Here is a 20,497-nt window from a genome sequence, read left to right as displayed (position 1 = left end):
TTTGGTCAGGCTCTCTCTCTCTCTTTCTCTTTCTTCTACTAATAACATCTCTTCTTCTTTCTCTACTTCTTATCTTCCCTGGTATAAGAGTCAGGAAAAGGCTGATTGACAAGTTTGATCGCCTATATCCATTATCTATTCCCTGGTCAGATTAATTATCTCCCCTGCTTAGCGCACTACGCATTGTTAGAACAAGAAGAAAAAGAATTGCTTAGTTCCAAAAAGCCTCCTCCGTTTCTCCCTCTCTCCCTTGACGCCATCATCTTTCACAATGACGACAAAAGATGGCCCTAAGCTGCCAAAGCAGCAGCTGGCGATTCTTGGTAAGTTGAAGCTCGATAACTTTCCTTCGTTCTGTCAACACCTGTAAAAGGTTTTCAATACCCTTGTCAAAAGTTCTTGGGCCGTGCTTTAATCACATCACACATCATATACACGCAAAGTTGAGATGGATGAGATGGATGAGATGGTACTGAAGCCAATACAATGCCACTAGATCCCCTCTCCTCTGTTCAAGTGTGCTCCCGTATAGATGTTATCGATAGAAACAACTTCTCATCAAGTACAGAGACACTATAACATGAATACATAGTCATCATGGTCCAATCTTTTCCAGGTACCCCCGAATATCTCCCCAAGATCTCACTAACTTCCCAATAGCCATTGCAAGAATAGCCGAGCCTATGGCATACACCTCAGTATTCCCATATCTCCCAGCGATGGTTAGGAGTTTCGGCGTTCCAACGAATAAGGTCGGAAGCTGGGTGGGCGTCACATCAGGTGTCTTTTCCATCTCACAAAGCATCACAGCTGTCGCGTGGGGGAAGGCTTCTGATACCTACGGGAGAAAACCTACCATTATCCTGGGCCTTTTGACGACCATGGTCTGCTTTATAATATGGGGCATGTCAACGAGTTTGCCCATGGCCATTGCTGTCCGAGCTATTCAGGGAGGTGGAAACGGAAATGGTGTGTTAAACTGCACGCTTGGAAATCCCATTTCACTAACAATTATTAGTTGGAATTATTCGAACAGTGGTTGCTGAGATGGTTCCCGAACGAGAACTTCAGCCCCGTGCCTTCTCCATCATGCCCATAGTATGGAGTCTGGGCTCTATCATCGGCCCTAGCTTTGGAGGATTCTTCGCCGAGCCTGCCGAGCAATATCCTGAGATTTTTGGTCATCTGGAATTATTCAAGCGCTTTCCGTTTCTTCTTCCCAACTTGATTCTGACGATCTTCTTCCTCATCTCCGTCACTGTCGCAGTCCTGTTTCTTCATGTGAGTTTGAACTATGCCTTTGCTACACACTGCTCCTAATACTGTTCAGGAAACACTCCCAAGCAAAAGAGGACATCGGGATTGGGGTATCCTGGTTGGCAAGCGTATCACCAATTCCTTCAAAAACACTCGTCCAACCCCCTCTACCCGTCGTCCTTCCTTCGTAGACGGCGAGGCCACTTCGCCTCTTCTTCCCAATAAGACAGCGCCCAAGACGCAAGGCCAAGAGCCAACCAGGAAAGAGCGTGTTCTCACTCGTGAAACCTCCATCAACCTTTTGGCATACACGTTTTTGGCTTTCCACTCAGTCGCCTATGATCAGATCCTCAGTGTCTTCCTCAGACATCCGGTTGAACAGCACACGCCCGAGAACACGGCATTCCCCTTCTACTTTTCTGGAGGATTTGGCATGTCGCATAGCCAGGTCGGCCTTATTTACACGGTGTATGGTGTTGTTTGTGGTAGCATCCAGTTCCTGCTGTATCCTACAATCGTTGCTCGTTTTGGAGTTGTGCGATGCTTCAGATTCTGCTGTAAGCCATCGCCTTTTGCATTGATGATGTGCCCTCGCTAACGTACCTACTATAGGTGTGCTTATGCCCATCGCTTACTTCCTCACCCCTTACTGTGTCCTGTTCCCTACACACAATGCCCGAACAACAGCTCTAATCTTAGTCATGTTCATCAAGGCTGCTGGAATCATCGTGGCCTTCCCATCCACCACCATTCTTCTCACGAACTCGTGTAGTTCCCTTCGCGTCCTAGGTACACTTAATGGCTATGCGACGACATTTAGCGGACTAGGCCGCGCTGCCGGTCCCGCCTCTGCTGGAGCTCTCTTCACTTGGGGCGCTGACCACGGATATGTCGTCACGGCATGGTTCTTTCTCATGTTTGTTGCCATTCTAGGCGCTATCCCGGCATATCTCGCCAAAGAGGGAGCCGGTCCAACTGCTTCCGTACCAACTTCAGCAGAGAACACTGATGCGGAGGACAATGAGATTTCGTCTTCGTCTAGCACGCTGTTATTGCCTGGAGACGCGGCGGCTGTTTCGGACTCTGAGGACGACGAGCAACCCTTGAACAAGTCAAGACCCGAACAGCAAAACTACGGAACCGTTCAGTGAGGACGAAACTGAAACATGGCGAGTTCAGAGAGCCATCCTGACCCTCGGCCATTCATAATAGAAATGAAAAGATATCGTATATCTCAACTAGACGATTCAGGTAAAATATCGTTTGATGTCTGGTTTGGTTTTTTACATTTTACTTAAAAGTTTGGCGAAAATTGTACTTGCCTTGGACGAAAAGGGGGATGGATACACGAGAAGCAAGGTGCATTACGCATTTTATACATTGCTGGCGTCAAGTCATGATGAGGACAATGATAATGTTTGAATTGCATATGGCAGCTATAATAGCTATTAATAAAAAGGTTGTACTTGCTTAACACTCTGCAGTGAATCTGTCTAACTTCTATCGATGAAGCTTAGGGTGAGCTTGAAGGTGGCCAAGAGGGTCCTTAGGGTATTAGAAAAATTGACCGCTAGAAGTATAAGAGACGAAATTAGTAGGCCACTTTATGCTTTTTAGACTATAACTCTTAGACTACTTATTTTTATACTCTAATTAGGACGCCATTTTTTCTGCTGTATAGTGACTGCAAGTATACTGGTGACTATCAGGTACTGGCCCATGGTTGTTGCAAATTTGTTCATCATGCACCTCTATGGACGCTGACGATGTTGGAGCTGCACAGCTTGTAATCACTCTCCCTTAGAATTAGGCAGCTGCATCTCGGTTTGTAATAGCTTATGATAATTTTATTCAGTCACGCTGTGTCGCTACATTGCTACGCATTGTAGTGTGCGATAACTGACGATAATGCTACATGTCGTGATTCCAATCTGTGCCTCTTCTCAAACATAAAAGGAGTAAAAGCAGCATTTGGCATAATTTAGTAATACTTTTTCCTGGCCTATAGCAATGAAAAAGAGAGATCTTCACAGCGCCGGTGCTACCGCCTGACGTTATTTCCTAAAAGAATAGAATCCTTGCCTATAATATGCTTCCATTCCTTGTGAATGTCAAAAACGCCCCTCCCACGCCCAAAGGATTTTTCAAGGTAAAGCCTGCCGCGCTATTGGAATGAGGAAAAAAAGGGGAATCATATAAATACAAAGACGTAGCAAGACCACCCCGCTAGATAGATAAGTTTTTGACAGTGGAAAGAAAACGAAGTTCCGATAGATGCCAAATGAAATGGTGGTTGAAGATAATATGTCACTCTTGTTATGACATGTATCAGGGATTGGCTCTTAGTGAGCCAATGTGCCTGTATAATAGCAGATAAGGCATGGGCGACCTTCGAGGGTCACTTCCACGCTCAGTAAACGTATGGTGAGATTCCTCTCCGGACATGAAGGGCTCTGTGACCCTCCCGCCCATATCGGTCCCTGTTCTCGTAGCTGGGATGCGGTCGTGGATGAAGCTCAGTCGGATAGATGACGCTTCTTTCTCGTTCTCCATCCTCCCATCTCTCGCTGCGCCAGGGTACCCTCTCCTGCCCGTCTGCGCTTCGGCTACGCACCTGATGCTGCTCGTGCCCACATGACGGGTGCTGACGGAAGTGCTCCAGGTCAGCGTCCATTTCACTGAGACGCAGATAGCTGTGCCCGACCCAGCGATCGATGGTGTCGGCGATCTGGCGAAATCCCTCGGTGTGACCGCCTTGATAGCGGGCTTTCAGACCACATACTACAAAGAGGTAACTGTGAATCATCTCGTGGAGAAACGTCGATATCAGCAGTCGACGGTTGTATTTTGTGTCCTGGAGAATGGGGGACGACAGCACGATGAGGGTCTCATAGCCGCCATCACGGGAACGTCGCACAGCAGTAGTACCAACAATGTGCGCCTGGTACTGGGCGCTCGCGGGGTGACTCCAGTCCCACGCGACACGACCGGCAAGTCGATTGCCGAAGAAGAGTTCATTGGCGGCCGAGAAAATGCTGCGTAGAGCGTTGTCATCGAGAGGAAAGTCGGCAGCGCGGGATTTGGGGTTAATGAGAGTTCTTAAGATACGGCCATGGCGAGAGTCAACGCCGCGGTGTCTTCGACGATTAGAACTGGAAAAGCCAGAGTTGGCTACATGGTCACGGACTAATCGTGCGGCAGCGAAATCACTCAGAAAGCCCGGCTCGTTGTCGTCGTTTAGAGGAGATAAACTGGCAAATGAGGGTTGAGTAGTGTCGGATGAAATGGATAGACCGGAGGCTGTACGTTCCATAGCGCAGGCATCGGCGACAGGAGCTGGTGCTGGGGCGGGTGTAGGAGCCGGTGGAGGTCCGGGGGGGCCGAAAGACGGAGCCGGCCGAGATTCGGAAGCTGGACCGAAGGCGCCAAGATCAAAACTAGCATCGATAGAGGGGAAACCCTCTGGGGTTGGAGACCGTTCACGAATTACGAGAAAGGATAGATTCTTGACAGGTGCTGAGTCCGGACGATGAATTAATGGGGGAGTAGAAGAGCCGATGTCGTCGTGGTAGAGAAATTCATCTTCTGTGGGAGAGTTGCAGGGGTGATTGTATGGGTAGGCGGATTTGTTGACATGATGGATTCTAGGCTGGACTGTCGGTTGCTGCGGTTGTTGGTGATAATGTGGGAAATGGTCATGCGGTTGTGGGGATGAATAACCACTGGGTCTAGGAATCATTGGTGTGTTTTCGTATGCGTCGTAAGGAAGCTCATCGGCGAACCTGGATCTCTTTGGGTCGAAAGTGAAGGCATCGCCATGGCTGGGAGCATACGAGTATGCGTCGCCGTCTTCGGAGACGCTTACTCTCCGTTTACCGCCCACATAGTACGGACCCCGGCTTGTGTTGATAGCGGCAGCGGCAGCGGCAGTGGTAGTACCAAGTCCAAGCGGACGACCCCCGTCAACCACCCAAAAGGCCATGGGACATTTCGAGCCAGGGGTTTTAAATTTGTTGAGAAATTGGTCGCTTGATACGATGACGATAATGCTGAGGAGAAGAGAGACGAGACGAGTCAGCGTCACATAGGGGTTTACTGAGTCTGATCTGCGGTGATTGCTGTGTTTGTAGTGGTGTGTAAATTAGATGCCGTAATGTTCAATCCCTTGTTAGAGCCTCGAATCTCTCTTGAACTGAATTGATTGATAATGGTATGTAAAGAAAAGAGAAAGATTTTGGTGGTAGAGGGTAGTCGGTGAGTCCGATGGCCGGGTGGCGGATTTGACGATGGGGGACGCGTGATGTTGGCTGCAAATGCAAGTTGATGAGGAGACGAGACCCGGAGAATGGTGGAAATTGGACCCGAAAGAATGGAGAAAGGTAGGAAAGATGTGCAAATATAAAACAGACCAGAAACAGAAATGGAAGGAAGGAAAGAAAAGTGAAAAAGAGATCTATGTAGATAGAGTCGGTAGGCAATATCGAGAAAACGTAGGCTAGTTGGGCTAGGTATTAAAACTAGGATATAACCTTGACCGTAAGTTTCGATGGACTTGTTCTTAGTAGTAGATGGAAGGAAGAATGGATGAATCAGTGAGAGAATCAGTGAGTACTAAGGTATGTATCTTGTTTTCAGGGCGATCGGATAGTCTTGGAGGGTAGTCCATCGTTGGCCGCGTCCACTAACCTAGGTGGGTAACCCGCCTAACCTGGCCCAAGCCTAAGACTGAGCCTAAGCCTGCAGCTGGCAGTGACACCCCTGTCTGATGCGCTGGGGAATCCTTGTCTCTGGCGGTTGTGAGGCGCTGAATGGATGACACGACAATCTGTAATGTACCTAAGCAAGTATGTATGAGATGGCAATATTCTGTGGGTTTCTTTTGTGTTGATGTTCAATCAATTAATCGCCTCACTTGTGATTGTATTTCGTGACCCATTTTGTCAGTTATTGTGATAGTTTACCGACGGTATCACAAGTTACCGGAAGTTAAAGAATTAAACCCTGCTTGATTAATTGATTGCAGCCGTCGCCAGTCCTTAACTGGCATGGTTAAACTTGGTCCTTGTAGATATAGCGGTGAATTGGATTTCTTTTTCTGGTCTTCTCATCGCCGATATTTGGACTCTTAACAACCCGTAGTCTAACCAGATGAGACCTGGAACACCCTGGTCTGGTCTGGTCTGGTCTGGTCAAACCCTTGTGAGTCGGACAGCATATCGCCCGTTGTATGTACTTGTCTATAAAAAGGAATGTATGCCTCTCACAAGCCAAGCAAGGCCAGGTACAGAGTAAGACAGCATAAACTAAACGTACCAGGTCGAAACAAGGCCCTTGACTGAAACCCTCTTGTGTCATTAGGGTTTGCTTTATCTACAGCAAATTAGTTGTAGGTAATGATTGACTTTGCGTACAGTTGATCTACAATTGTCAATTACATATCTAGCTCTCAGGGTACCAGAAAAGTTAGCCGCTAGAATTATAAGAGACGAAATTAGTAGGTTACTTTATGCTCCTTAGGCCATAGTCCTTAGACTACTTATTTTTCTACCCTAAGACTTAGGAGGCTAACTTTTCTGCTACCCACTACCCATTAGCCATACCTACACAAACATGAGGCCTCTACAGAGTACCTCTTGGCATAAAGAGTCTCCACGGCATATGGAGACCAACTGGCTGAAGCGTTTCCTTTTACAAGGCGGACTAATGTAAAACACCTCTGACCTGACTTGACCTGGCCAAACCTTGACAGCGCACCATGATCCCATCTCCACCTCTCGTCAAGGCCTGCCCGGTCTGTACCGCGTATCAACAAGAGCCTACTCCGCAGCTGGGATATCCTTTGGTTCTAAAAGTGTCATGCGTCTTACCGATATGGATATAGATATTAACAATGCCTGTTACTCGGCAAAGAAAAAGCCATTGTCAGGGCTTACTACTACTCTGCTGAAGACAAATCTTGGTCTTTCATACGTGTTTAATCAATCAAATGCCGCGGCATTAAAGACATTAAAAAATGAGGCCTTCTAACTATGTCAAATAGCCAAATCTCTCTCGTGGACCTTTCTTTATTCCACTCATCTTGATCGTCACCATTGGCCAGGGGTTCAACATCCCTGTCCGCTATTGGCCGCCCTGGATTTCTGAGGTTCTTACGGAGGACCGACCATCATCGTAATCATAGCCCCCAGGACAGGGTCCTCGTGGTCCAGCTGTGGTTCATCCCTTGTTTTATCAAACTTCAATAAACAAATACCATCCATGCCATGCCTCAGACGAAATTAGTAGGTCGCTTTATGCTCCTTAGGCTATAGTTCTTAGACTACTTATTTTTCTACCCTAAGACTTAGGAGGCTAACTTTTCTGCTACCCACTAGCCATGCTATGTCATAGGTTAGTAGCCAAGCTGTCAATCCAACCCATTGACGACAGCGGCTTGATTAATCCCCCCTTGAAAGTCCGTGCTCCAAAGAAGGGTTGAACACTAGGAATGAATGTCTCACTGCAGATAATCATCAGCCGGCGGCTCTTTTCTTCACGAATCAAGACCCGAATATCCGTAATCTTCTTTCCATTTCAAAACAAGGGACTCATCAAGAGCTTTGAAGTATCACGAGCTATATGCTCCTAGTAGCCTCAGCTGTAGCTACTAGTTAGATAACTCTTGGCCTTCGATCTCTTGTTAAAAGCAGCTTGGACCATGTTGAATTCCTGTCATGAAGATCTAGGAAAAAGCAAGTAATCTTGTCCGTCGTCACATTGCCCTCAGGGTATTAGAAAAGTTAGCCGCTTGAGGCATAAGGGACAAAATTAGTAGGTCACTTTATGCTTCTTAGGCCATAGTTCTTAGATTACTTATTTTTATACCCTAAGACTTAGGAGGCTATTTTTTCTGCTACCAAGTAGATCGCCTATTCATCGCTGTTGACAGCTACATGCCTTGCATTGATCGACTCTTGTTCATACAGACCTGCCAATCAATATTTACTTAAGAACCCCCTTTCTAAATAATATTACAAGCTTGATGCTTGTTCCTGCATGGCATTCACACGCCAATTCTTCGCCACGCGCCTCATCTTTGCTGTAGCATCGGAGATACACCCAGACAAGAAAAGACCCTTTCTCCACCGACGATCACCTCATCCCGTGACGGGTAATGAATGCTACTATATTGGTATATGTACGAGCTATTTTTTGTCTTGTCCCCTAAATGCCACTATTGTTATCGTTATTTCTGCCAACGTTACAGATCTTCATCTAGTCGTGTAAAGTTCGTATGTAGTCTCTAGTCCAACAGATCTTATCCAAATTCTGCAATCCAACCGAATGCCTTTTCTTAATGCTCTTCTCATACCCAATCATCATCACCCCCTCCCTTTCACTACAATCCAAGTCCTTGTACAAACCGAGCCTCGTCAGCCTGCTTCTCGAGTGCTTCTCGCATCCTCTGGGAGTACACCTGTCTCTTCTGTTCATCCGCCGCCGCCTCCTTGCTCCCGTGATTCTTGTCGCCCTGTAGCTGCTCGGGAGTAAATAGTGTATCCCCTGTAAAACTGACCATGCCGAGCTTGTCGCCTGTCCAGAAGAGCACGTTGTCCTCGTTGGGCCGGTCCTGTGCCGTCTTGGTGGATAAGATCTTGCGCGCGAGATCGTCGGACCCTGGCATCGAGGCGAAGAGTGATGCTTGGGTGGGGACGTCACTGTGGCCGATCTTAATTCGACGACATTCTGTGTATCCGTCTCTCTCAAACCACTTGATCTGTCCTGCACCGTCTGAAAAGGCCACCTTTGTGCCGTGGTTGATAACTGACAAGATGATGGATGAAGCTGCCGTGTAGCGATTCTTCATTGTTGAGTTTTGCTGCATCGCCCCGTCGCTTGACAGGTCCACTGTATCGAGGCCGTATAACTCTAGCGAGCCCTTGGTCTTATACTCTCCGCCTGCTATCAAAGTTCGACCATTGCTCGATGTCTTACACTCATGAACTCTCTCGGCTGAAAGCTCTCCGCGACGCCGTACTTCGTGATCTAGAGTGGAAAACGGATAGGGTAGCGCCGCCAGACTGGAAAGCCGCGACCCGGAGTAGATGGAACCCAAGATCTTGGGAAACTGCCTCCTATCATAGTGAAGAATATTGGAAAACCTGCCCGCCACGTAGATATCGTCCGATACTGTGTTATCGCCAGCTGGACGGGGCAGATGAAGAATACTGGTTGGCGTAGGCTGAGACAATGAGGCGTACGGCGGCAACGGGTTCGGGTCAAAGATGGCCCTGAAGGGGTTATCTTCGTCCGTCATAGGGCTGTCTATATCTAACCTCTCCACGTCATTGCCGTGGTGGTATTGAGGCGCGCGAAAGTCTTGAAGATGAATGCCTAGTGAAGTGCCGACTGTCAAGGGGATCCCATCCTGGATCTGTGACAAGGTTGTGATGGACCATTCGAAAGAGTGTCTATTGACGACCCGTAGACGATTGAGATCGACTTCTATGAGATCTAGCATGTTTCAGTTAGTGGGGTCAAGAGTAAGGAGATGGCCTTTGAGAGCTTACGACTCTGTACGGCAAAGACAGCCCTATTGTTGGTGTTGTCGACACTAACACACTCGGTGACACCAGTGTCGATCTTTTTGGACCGCCTTGTGTTTTGATCTCCGCGGCCGTCAAAGAAGAGGATATCCGGCTGACTCGTTGCAATTATACCCCCCCTCCTGCCTCTAGCGCCGTTGATATCCCATAAACATACAGATCCGTCGTCGAGCGGTGAAACGGCTAACAAGCTGCCGAGGCCATCATCGCCGCTGTTGGGTCTGTAGAGAGCCATGCCTCTGACTTCAATGAAATGATCCATCGCGCTCTGCTCTGCGCGAGGCGTTTCGAGCCAATTGATGGACGTCGGTCCCTGGCGCTGGATGTACTCGTCATACCACGAGACGTGCTCGTCGGGGAACGCAGGATCCCAGTTGGCCATGTCTTGAAGGAATTCGAAATGATCTTTATCTCTCCGAGACGATTCATCAAATTCCAGTAGAGAGCCGGCATCCTCGTCATCTTGACTGGCCTTGCTCAATGATGAGTCAGGCAGAGAAGCAAAAACTTTTCTACGATTTTGAAGAAATGAGTACCATGGTGAACGCGCAAAACAATGGCGCTTCCAAAGTTCATCGTCAAGACAGACGTCTCTGAGTTTCCGTGATACAAGTTGCAGTCTGGGCAATTGATGAGGTTCAAGGTCTGAATAGTATTGTATTAGTTTATGGTCATGATACTTGCACAAGATTTTATTGCATGAAATTGCTGTATGGTGATAGCGGGGTATGGAAGGATATGGATTGAGGGATAAGCTGGGGCTAGATGAAGTTGCAACTCACAGCACAAGATCTGGAGGAGGATCTCATGAGGGAGCTCGTCCCAGCGACGCGAAGATTGCGGGCTCAAAGTCATTGGGCTTGGTCTTAGTGGAAGCGATGGAGGAAGAGAAGGAGATGAACTGAGCAAAGCGGAGCAGCAGCAGCAGCAGCAGCGCAAGTCAAGTTCGTTGATTGATTGATCGGTCGATCCAAAGTAAAGTGTGGACTGTGGGGAGACGAGAAGGGAAGCGAAGACTTGGCAAAGCTTGTGCAGCCTCTCTCCAGGTAAATACTAATTGATCGCCTAATACAGTGAGGCCAGGTTGTCTGTGCAATTGTTCTGCTGTTAGTATTTCAACGTGGTTGTAACAGTAACATTAACAGAAACAGGACAGTCAGTACAAGAATGAGTGGTTGAAACCCAAGGGCGGGCCAGTGGATGGATATAAACCGGGTTTATCACTAATAATCCTCCAAGACGACCCGGCAGTTAAAAATAAGAGCCGAGTAGCAGCAAGACTCGATATTAATTGTCTTGGTCATGTTAGACTCAATCAATCATCTTGATCGTTATATTTCTTATGACCTTGTAGCTAGAAGGAAAATTAGCTTCCTAAGCCTTAGGGTAGAAAAATAAGTAGCCTAAGAACTATAGTCTAAGGAGCATAAAGTGACATGGGCTCCGGTATAGAAGCCCCCGACTCCTACCACATTTCAAAGCCACCTTCCTCGAGGTGCGCACTACCGCCAAGGAGTTCCCCAACCTGGAGCGGTTGATCCTGTATGGTACTATTATGGGAGGCCGGCCTGAATGGAATGAACAAGACGGTGACCTGGACTGGGTAAGCAGATAGGGCCTTACGTATTGTATGCGATGAGTTCAGTTAGCTAACCCGTCCTTATAGAATCTACTATTCAGCTCGTTTGCTAAGATTATACGTTCGACAAAGCTTACTCATCTGGCTATTCCCTTCGACTCGGATCGCATGAACAATCAGATTATTCGCAAAGACTTCTATGCAACTGCATATGCAGGCATATATCTGATCAGAAAATGGTTTCATGATTTGGCCTACTTGCTTGTAAAGTCTACCCGACTGCAGCAATTGGTTATCATAGACGGACCAAAAGGATTTTACCGTGCCACGAAGGATAATGCTGGCAATGTGTCAGTTCGTTTTGTGGTATTTGGATGTTCTCGAGAGTCTCACAGAATCTCAAAAACGAGCTTCCTATGCGAAATCTGGCTCAGGACACCAGATGACATGTGAAGCCTGCGAGACCGTCCTGAAATACAGGCTGCCATCGTTGGATTGTTAGTGAGCCACGGAGAGAGATACAGGTGGCCATTCTAAAGGAGGTGCCCTATTATAGGTAGATCAACCAGAATTGAATCTTACATGGTACCTAGTACAGCAGATCAATATGCAAAAGAGGCCATGTCGTGTTGACGTAATAATCATCGCCTTCCAAACGTAGCTGTTGGCTGTGGATGTCTTCAACATGCTAGCCTAGTCAGTTCACAAGCTCAAACAATCAAGCATCGAAGTTGGGGAATCGTACACAAGTATATGGTTCTGAACCCAGAGCGTATATGGCAGATACATGGATATAGCACATGACCAACGGCATATCAACCCGACAGACGCTGGGTCCTAGCCAAAGTAAGTCTATTGACATTAATCAACTAAGATATACCTCGATAGGCCACTTGGCCCTTCTCGCGCATACCCGAAGCTTTGGGCGAATATGAAAAGGCATAGATCACCCCGAGAAGACCAAGAAAAGACAAAAAGCCAGCCATAACTGCAAGGAGCCCAAGTCACATTGCCCAGCCATCCCAATATATATCTCTTTGCACCTCCCAAGATATTGGTCCGGCAGCCGCTTTCTCTAAAACTACATCAAAATCAAACTCAAAATACCGCCTTGCGCCTGAGAGTTGAATTAGTCTAGTTGTAGATTGAGTAGTGGACGGAAAGTGCAATGATGAGAGCAGTGTACAAGACAGCCTCAACAACAAGTTGCTGCTTGAGGATTCCGCGCTGATCCTGGGTGAGGCACTGGATCTCCCCGTGAGTGTACCACGAGATGGTCGAGTTGAGTTTACCGTAGAAAACGACCGGGCCGATAAACGGGAAGAAAAGAGTCAGGATCATGATCCAGATGAAAAGTCTCTTCCCTCGTTCGGCGATCATGTCAGTTCGCTGACGGTGGTAGAACATGTTCTCACGGGCCTCCTCGATAAGGCGAGTCTCGGCCAGTGTGAAGGGGCTTCCATCGAGAGGTTCAAAGCCTGGCTGGAATCTGCTGGTTTGACGGGACCTTGTGCTTGAGGAGAACCCACGAGGCTGGGTCTGTCCGGCACGAGGAGTTGAAAAGCTCGGCTGTAGCCCTCGATACCACGCCCGATGAGTGCTGGACTTGGGCTTCGTGGATGGTGGAGTGTCGAGGATAGCGGAAGATGAAACGAGCATCTCGGAAATTCTCTCCCTTGCTGTAACCAAATTAGCATTGACTCTATCACGACACTCTTCACTTACAATCGCGGCGGCGGAACCTCTGGCGCAGTCCCTGGGGCTGATGAGTCGGTGCAGGCCGTGCAATGTCGCCCCGGGGAGATGTGGCCCAGAAGGTTCTCTTGGGAGGAGAGGGAGTAATAGGGAGTCCCGGCGAGGCAGCAGTGCTGATAGTGTTTGACCTTCCACGGGCAGCGAAGTTACGTGCACTCTCAGTGTGATCCTCTTCACCTCTCTGTCTTTTGAACCGCTGCAGCATTTGAGCTTCAGGAAGACTGACGAGAGGGAAAGGCAATGATGGAAGTTGTTTAAGGAAATCATCGTGAGGAATGTGCTTCGATTTGTGGGAATTGTCAGAGTCTTGTATACCATGTCTATACAGTGGCTGATCGAGAATGGTCAGAGGGGTCTTGGGTGGCTCTCGCCCCAGAGTTTCGCGAATTCGATTCCAGCTGAAAAACTTTTGGTCATCGGGCAAGTTTGAATCTGCGGCATTGCCGCTTGGAATTGCATCGGAGTCGAGGCTCTGGTAGCTTGCTCTTTTGGGATCCAGATCGGAGAGGAGGATACCATGCCCATCAGGTGTCTGCTCATTTTGATCTCTGCGAAAGATATTGGAGAGTCGAGCAGCTGATTCCGGCAATCTGGACATGGGCTGGACGAACTTTCGAGCTGTGTTGCTGGCAAACGTCCCTGGGCCACCGCCATAGCGTGGAACAGAAACGGCGAGGTTGGTTCCTCTGTCGCGACGAACGTGGTACGAATCATAAGGGTTGTCGCCGTAGGGGTGACGGATGATTCTGTCTGTAGAGCTGTATGTGCGAAGTTGAGGGCCACGCTCCGTCACATCAGATACATCAGCAAGACTGCTCCCAGTTCCTTTTGCGATGCTGTCAAGGTATTCCTGCTGCATGGAGTTGAAAGCTTGTTCGCTAGTGACAGTCTGCCAATCGCCCTCGGTACCAGTAGGAGGTCTGCTCTTGTCGAGAGTAGCAATTTCACCGGTCAGTCGTCTATCGGGGACTGGAACACGGCGCGTGTCTTGGTCTCCTTCCCGATGAACCGGAACTTTGACCTCTTCATCGACATTCTAGGCCGAACGAATAGCGCCAGCATGGTAGAAGGAGGCAACAGGGGCACCTCTCTGCGAAGCATTGGAACTGTTTCCCTCTAGGAATCGCGGGATAGTCTCTTTTGAAGAGACGGCTAAGCCGGCTTTGTGCAGCGCATCACTAACGTCTCTCTCGGCCGATGGACGGAGAAATCCCGAGTACACTTCACTGTCATACTTGAAGGGGTCGTCATGGCTGTCGGACGAGGCATGGGAGTACCTCTTGGTTTCTTGCTGAGCGCGATTGTCCGTTGCGAAATCTTCGGGACCGCAAGGGATGGGAGATTTCCCGTAGATGTTTGCGTCTTTGCCACGTCCTAATTCACTTTGTTTGCTCAGGTCACTGTAGAAACTGGATGAAGAGTGAAACGATTGCAAACGAGGAGAGGATCTCGGGTGCACTCGCACGGACGGGCCAGAGTGTGAGACAAGCTCAAAGCTCTCCGTTTGTGGTGCCCAGACGTTGCGGTTGGTCTGTATGTTTTCCTTCTGTGGGTTGTAACCAAAAAGGTTCCTCTGGCGTCTCAGTGACTTGGTTGAAGCTTCTGGGTATATTTCAGGCGCATCGTCTCCAGCGACAGTTTCCCACTCTGAAGTGGCTTGATCATCAACAGACAAATTGTCGGTCTTGGAGACTGTCAGTCCCGCGCCAACACATGCATTGAGACGAGAGGGACGTTCTGCGACGAATCTGTTTGGATCGGGGCTTTTACCACGAGACTTGCTCGGAGTGGGAGAAGAGAAGTCGCGCATTTGAACACCATCTTCGATCACAGACTTGTCATAATGATTTGAGTGACAGGAAACAGTAGAGGCGGTGGTGTTACGCCCATGACGCGCATCTCGGGCCGAATTATCGCTCTCAGTGTATGGCAGCGACTATTGATTGAAGTTAGTATGTTGGGGGAATCTTGTGACAGGAGAGAAGAGAGACAGTGTACAACTTACATTTTCGGATATAGGTTTCATCATTGAAGCGTTCACCGGAGTGAGTGCATGAGAGAGTGGACGCATGTCATGAAAGAACAAGTGAAGCTTCGAATAATTGGAGATATGATGAGAGAGAGAGAGAGAAAAGACGACGAGGATGAGGCAGGTGAGGAGAAGTGGGTAATCTTGAACGCGAAAACAGCGATTTCAAGTGCACACGATATTTCGAAAGAAAAAAAAGATGGAAATAATCAAAGTATTGGAGACTAAATATTTTGCAATTGTTTATCCCCTTTTAAGCGGTTTGACGCGTGCATGTAAAGAGTAACGTGGTTGATCCCGATGCGTTGAAGAAGGTGGAGGAGTGAGGAGGTTTTGGGGAGCTCCCCTCTAGGTAAAGATGTGAGATATCTTTAAACACCGCCGAGAAATAAGTTGACTGAGGCATCAGCCTGTAACTGATTTGGCAGTGATTGAGCTGTTTCCCGCGTCGAGTTTTGGCGGCCGGATAGAAGCTGGCGGCGGCAGCTGGCGGGCAGTGTCAGGGAACTGACAAGTCTGAGAAGCGATTTTAAACAGGTGAAATATGATTAAATAGGTAGGTAGTTAGTTATCTGCTATAGGACCATGTATTCACCAGTGAGCAAAGGGTTTGTTATCGTCACAGCGGCTGACAGCAGAGTAATTAGAGTACAACTCTACCTTTCTCTACATACTTATCGATCTAGAACCTTGTACCCGTTGTAGAATTCCCAAAATTAACATCATGCTGCAATACAGCATCATAGGAAAGTCCACCATATACCATGAAAGATGTCTGCGCAGTCATTTCGCCTGTTGAAAGATGACTGTATCGTATGTCCCTAAGGCCAGAGCCCGTGAGGGAAACTGGACAATGTGCCAACATCTCGACCATCCTTCTTATCAGTTCTTACCACTCCAAGATCATCCTTTCTAGCAGAGTAGTGGTAGGGCCATTCGTCCATGAGAACCACATGTTGCAGTCGTGGATTGGCCTCTACAAGCCTGCGCGCCAACCGAAAATACAGTCTCGTGATTTGATTTCCTATTGGGTCGTCCTCGTCCAGCAGATTATGGATTCTAAGTTGTAATGACATGCGGTGAGAGTGGATCGTGAAAGCTAGGTGAGTAAGGTTTGTGCGGCTTTGTAGGTAATTGCAAATTCTGTCGAATTGCTGCGATAATAGGTTAGCTAGGTAGGTCCCTTGAGGTTGGTATAGCTTAACCATATAGCAATACGTACCTGTCCATGGTATACTGTGCCTAATCCCACTACCTCCATGTAATCCTGAATAAAGGCTGTGTTGTCGTGGATTATCAACCACTCCAGCCGTGGAAAGTAAGAGGTGATCTCCCTAATCTCTGTAAAAGTCGTCTCAGTGGTCAAGCCACTGATTGACTCTTCTTGTTCGTCTTGTTCGTCTTGTTCGTCTTGTTCGTCTTGTTCGTCTTGTTCGTCTTGTTCGTCTTGTTCGTCTTGCTCGTCTTGTTCGTCTTGCTCGTCTGGTGAAAAGCAAATGCAAAGACGCTCAAGATTCTGCATCTTTATAATATTCCGGTATTGGCCGGAATACAGCCTCAATATGGTATCTTCTGGCTCCATAGACCGCTCTTCAGGTAGCGTCAGTTCCTTAACATCGCAATGGAGTGATTTAAACTGAGAAGGATTGTAGGTGGCCAGAAAAGCTAGCGTGACCTCTGCTGATGCGTTGATATGGAGTGCACAATGTTGCAGTGGCGTGCCCTTTGAAGCCATACACTCACGACGATAAGAGTGGATGAGTTCTGCAAGCCTTCCCATACTCTCAGCAGGCAAGCACTCAATATCTAGCCTCAGATATCGAAGTTCAACCATCTTGCAAAGCAGGCTGCCGAGCGAGTCGACTAGGTCATTGTATGGCGGTTCAGGAAGCTCTTGTGACTCCTCCGAGCCCTGAGGCGGAAGGGAGAGATTGACTAGGATTGTAGCATTTCTAATAGAAGATAATTAGCATGTATTTGTTGACTTGAAGCAATCACTCACGCAATAGCACTTAGCCAATGGGTAATGCGCTCCTCAGGTTTGGCTGCAAGCAGTGTCTGCAGGTAAGAGGCAAGCCAGCCTGCATCTGCGCACGCGCGGAAGTCTTTAGACCGGCAGGCACTGAATTTTACATTTGTTTGAATGCATACTGATACAATCGACCTGATTGTTTCTTTGTCGCAATAGCTTCCGATGAGAATTGATACCTCTGGTGGCATATCTGCGAGGCCAGCCATGTTACTGGCATCTGCAGCTAGATGCTGCTGGTTGTTGATAGGAAGGCCAGTAAATTCATGCAGGAGGGAGAGAAATGAAGAGAAGTGAAGGAGAAGAGAAGGAAAAAGTATCGGATGGAAACAAAGTAAGCAGCCTAAACGTGGGCAAGGCAGTAATTTACCGAGCAAGCAGTGATTCACTGAGCAAGCAATAATTCACAGGGTAAACAATGGCTAGTTTGTCAAGTCAGTAAATTCTTTGTTTTCTTTTCATTTTGTCTTTTTCATTTGTTTCCTCTTTTGCATCTACTCCTCTCCTCTGTTATATATATTACTCTCCCCTCCTCCTCCTCCTTTTCGTCTCTTCTTCATCTACTCATTTATCATCTCATTCTCTCCTTCACATCCCTTTCTATATTTAAATTCTTTACATGTACGGATCCTTCTCTTCTCATCCCCTTCTCATATCAGCGTTGACATCTCTAGCCTATTATGTTCTCATTTACTGGCGATTCCACGCCAGGGCGCATCATTTATGTTCGCCGTCCAACGCCTAAGAAGGGTGCCTGGGAGTATGAGACAAGTTGGCGCTGGAAGCATAAGAGACGAAATTATTAGGTCAGTTTGTTCAACTTAGGCCATACTTTTTAGGTTACTTATTTTTTACCCTAAGACTCAGGAAGCCAACTTTTATATTCCCACCAGAGGGGACAACGTCCTCAAAATTGCACACTCTCAGTTCCAAGGCGCCATATTTGGAGACGCAATGGGTCTCGAGAAGTCGTTGCCGGCACTTCTGGCTGCACTGCTCTTGCGGGAGGAGGAGGGCAAATCTGGCTTTGTCCTAATTGTCACCTGACCAGTCTTGGTATCTCAACGGGAAAGCGAAATCATTCGCCACTTCAAGCCAGTAGGAATTATATTGATCGCGGAGATATGTTTACTTGCTTACCTATATCTATCTAGGAGTGCCGTCCGTCGTACATCAAACTCGACAGCTCGGACTATGTCCACCCGTCGCTCCTATTGAAACATGACATTGTCATTTGTTCTGGCCACTTTTTGGCACAGCGTTTGCTGACTGGCGCAACTACTTCATGGAATCCTGCCTGGACACCGTGTATGGGCCTTCGGGTTCAACCGCCCAGCAGACTCTTCAGCTGCCACAGCGCCAAAAGGCGAAAGGCGCCTCTCCATGCAAACCGTTCACAGTCTCCCCTGTACTCTGAGCTATACTCAGGCGCAGGAAAACAGATTCAAGTTCTATTTTAACGAGTCTCATGATGCCAAAAAGCCAGCATCAAAGCATAGAGCCATTTTCCATCTACACTACACTCACATTTTAATGCTCACAGGAACGCCAATCCACAACACATTTGCCGACCTCGCAGGCCAGACAATGCTACTCCCAGGCGGTGGCTTTTTCACTTCAATCGACCACTTCAGCCACATGTTCTGCAAGGAACCCGTATTGGAACTTGAAGCTACGACTTGGAAGGTACGGCTATTCCGTCGCCTCTTCCAAGGACTAATTGTTGCTCGTCCAAAGCGAGTTGTCACTTTGCCTCCCAAGCAGGAGCTCAATCACCTATACAGGCATCTTCGTGGTGCCTCCATGATATGGGCGGCAAAGTCACTTCTGAGGCTAAAGGGGCAAATTGAAGACCTAGCACGAACAAAGGAACTGTACTCAAAGGCCATGGGACAGTTAACCAAGGCTGAGCGGCTGGCATCTTGCCCTCTTCTTGTGAAGGCGACATTGAAGGACGGTGTCGAAGAGTATGATCAAGAAATACTCCGTTACAGCAGAGCAGTGCTTGTAGGCCTAGTGGTCTGTTTTGGGTCTGCTGCGCTGCCTAATCCACCAACGGGTGTAGCGACAATTGATGTAATTTCGCAAGATCAGTTCAAAGGATTGAGGCATACTGGTGTGCCATCGAGACCAGGTGCATCGAGGCCCTCGGACAGCCCGAAAGAGATATACAAACTATCATCGAATTCCTTCGACAGCCCAACACCCAGCCACTCGAAAATACAGACACTTACAACGAAGATGATGAGTTGGGAGTCAATGAGGACACTCAAGAAGATCCAGCTGATGGAGACTATGATGATGGGAGAGAATTGCCAGAGGAGAACGAGGAAGTGGTCGGCAACGATGACGATGATGCATATGATATGTTATCTTGTGCGAGCCATGGTGGGCGCCAGGACAGGAAAAGAGTCATTGGCCTTGCCAAGGGGTATCTCGGTTCTTGTGTCGCAAAGCAGGTTCTAAGGTGGTGCTGTCTTTCACATGCCGATGAAAACTTGACGGGGGATTTCCTAAGGCAAACCTTTTAACATATTGAGACAATACGAGTGAGTGTTCGTCTAGTACCTACCTAGGTACTAGATAAGCACTTGCCGTTCTTATACCGAGCGCCACAAAAGACTCGACTATTTTCCTAAGAGATGAAATAATTTAGTTACTTTATGCCACATCAGACCCGTTCTTAGGTTTTTATATTAAAATTAGGCCTGCTCTTAGGCTATTTATTTATTTTCTACTCTCGCATGTGAATCTTGGATGGATCTCTACTGTGTACTCTAACGAAGGCAGCTAAGAAGGCTGGTGTGCGGTATGTTGAGAAAAGGAAAGAACATCTTGTCTTTTAGACAGCTAGACACTAAGACTATACAATACAGATTATATGTGACCAAGCGTGAAGGTCACAACGGGGCAATATTGATACAATTCAAGTAGCACATAATGAAACGCAATAGACAATGAACTATTGCGCTATCTGCAGACCATCCGCAAGCTCCTGTCTAGCTTGATGAGGTGTTAACAAGTTTCTTTTGGTAAACATCACAAAACAAGGCAAAATTTGAGTAGGTAAAATAGCATCGTTCCTTTTCTGCAATCTACCATATCTATGCTTAAATTCACAGGCCATTGTCCACCCCTTGTAAACCCTGGCCAACGAGTCTACAATCATCTTGGACCCTTTTTGTTTTCCATCGGCTCTCATTTTAGTAGTCATAGCCGCCCACGTCCGGGAGCGGCATACCCATGAAACACGCAGAACTTTT

The 20,497-nt window shown here is 47.7% G+C and overlaps 6 protein-coding genes across 6 annotated transcripts; 2 read left to right on the top strand and 4 right to left on the bottom strand.

The window, feature by feature from the left end:
* Window positions 1-271: 271 nt before the first annotated feature.
* On the top strand, window positions 272-2,408 carry FSST1_003765 (major facilitator superfamily domain-containing protein; the record flags this gene model as incomplete). The annotated part of the gene is made up of 5 exons (XM_083229875.1): window positions 272-323; window positions 661-969; window positions 1,019-1,281; window positions 1,331-1,814; window positions 1,870-2,408. 5 exons carry the CDS (start codon window positions 272-274, stop codon window positions 2,406-2,408), a joined length of 1,647 nt encoding a protein of 548 aa, XP_083087195.1.
* Window positions 2,409-3,667: 1,259 nt separating this feature from the next.
* On the bottom strand, window positions 3,668-5,239 carry FSST1_003764 (uncharacterized protein; the record flags this gene model as incomplete). Its single annotated transcript, XM_083229874.1, has 1 exon — window positions 3,668-5,239. One exon carries the CDS (start codon window positions 5,237-5,239, stop codon window positions 3,668-3,670), a length of 1,572 nt encoding a protein of 523 aa, XP_083087194.1.
* A 3,396-nt stretch (window positions 5,240-8,635) lies between these two features.
* Window positions 8,636-10,697, bottom strand: FSST1_003763 (F-box protein; the record flags this gene model as incomplete). The annotated part of the gene is made up of 3 exons (XM_083229873.1): window positions 8,636-9,750; window positions 9,807-10,487; window positions 10,625-10,697. 3 exons carry the CDS (start codon window positions 10,695-10,697, stop codon window positions 8,636-8,638), a joined length of 1,869 nt encoding a protein of 622 aa, XP_083087193.1.
* Window positions 10,698-12,555: 1,858 nt separating this feature from the next.
* On the bottom strand, window positions 12,556-15,247 carry FSST1_003762 (uncharacterized protein; the record flags this gene model as incomplete). The annotated part of the gene is made up of 4 exons (XM_083229872.1): window positions 12,556-13,100; window positions 13,147-14,172; window positions 14,224-15,112; window positions 15,182-15,247. 4 exons carry the CDS (start codon window positions 15,245-15,247, stop codon window positions 12,556-12,558), a joined length of 2,526 nt encoding a protein of 841 aa, XP_083087192.1.
* A 1,129-nt stretch (window positions 15,248-16,376) lies between these two features.
* FSST1_003761 (uncharacterized protein) lies at window positions 16,377-17,443 on the bottom strand (the record flags this gene model as incomplete). The annotated part of the gene is made up of 2 exons (XM_083229871.1): window positions 16,377-17,157; window positions 17,208-17,443. 2 exons carry the CDS (start codon window positions 17,441-17,443, stop codon window positions 16,377-16,379), a joined length of 1,017 nt encoding a protein of 338 aa, XP_083087191.1.
* Window positions 17,444-18,617: 1,174 nt separating this feature from the next.
* Window positions 18,618-20,080, top strand: FSST1_003760 (uncharacterized protein; the record flags this gene model as incomplete). Its single annotated transcript, XM_083229869.1, has 3 exons — window positions 18,618-19,201; window positions 19,324-19,709; window positions 20,025-20,080. 3 exons carry the CDS (start codon window positions 18,618-18,620, stop codon window positions 20,078-20,080), a joined length of 1,026 nt encoding a protein of 341 aa, XP_083087190.1.
* Window positions 20,081-20,497: the final 417 nt, after the last annotated feature.

The sequence above is a fragment of the Fusarium sambucinum genome, chromosome I, assembly GCF_050947815.1.
Source record: "Fusarium sambucinum isolate potato_lamoka chromosome I, whole genome shotgun sequence".
NCBI classification, from domain to species: domain Eukaryota; kingdom Fungi; phylum Ascomycota; class Sordariomycetes; order Hypocreales; family Nectriaceae; genus Fusarium; species Fusarium sambucinum.
This window is presented reverse-complemented; position numbering and strand designations above follow the sequence as displayed.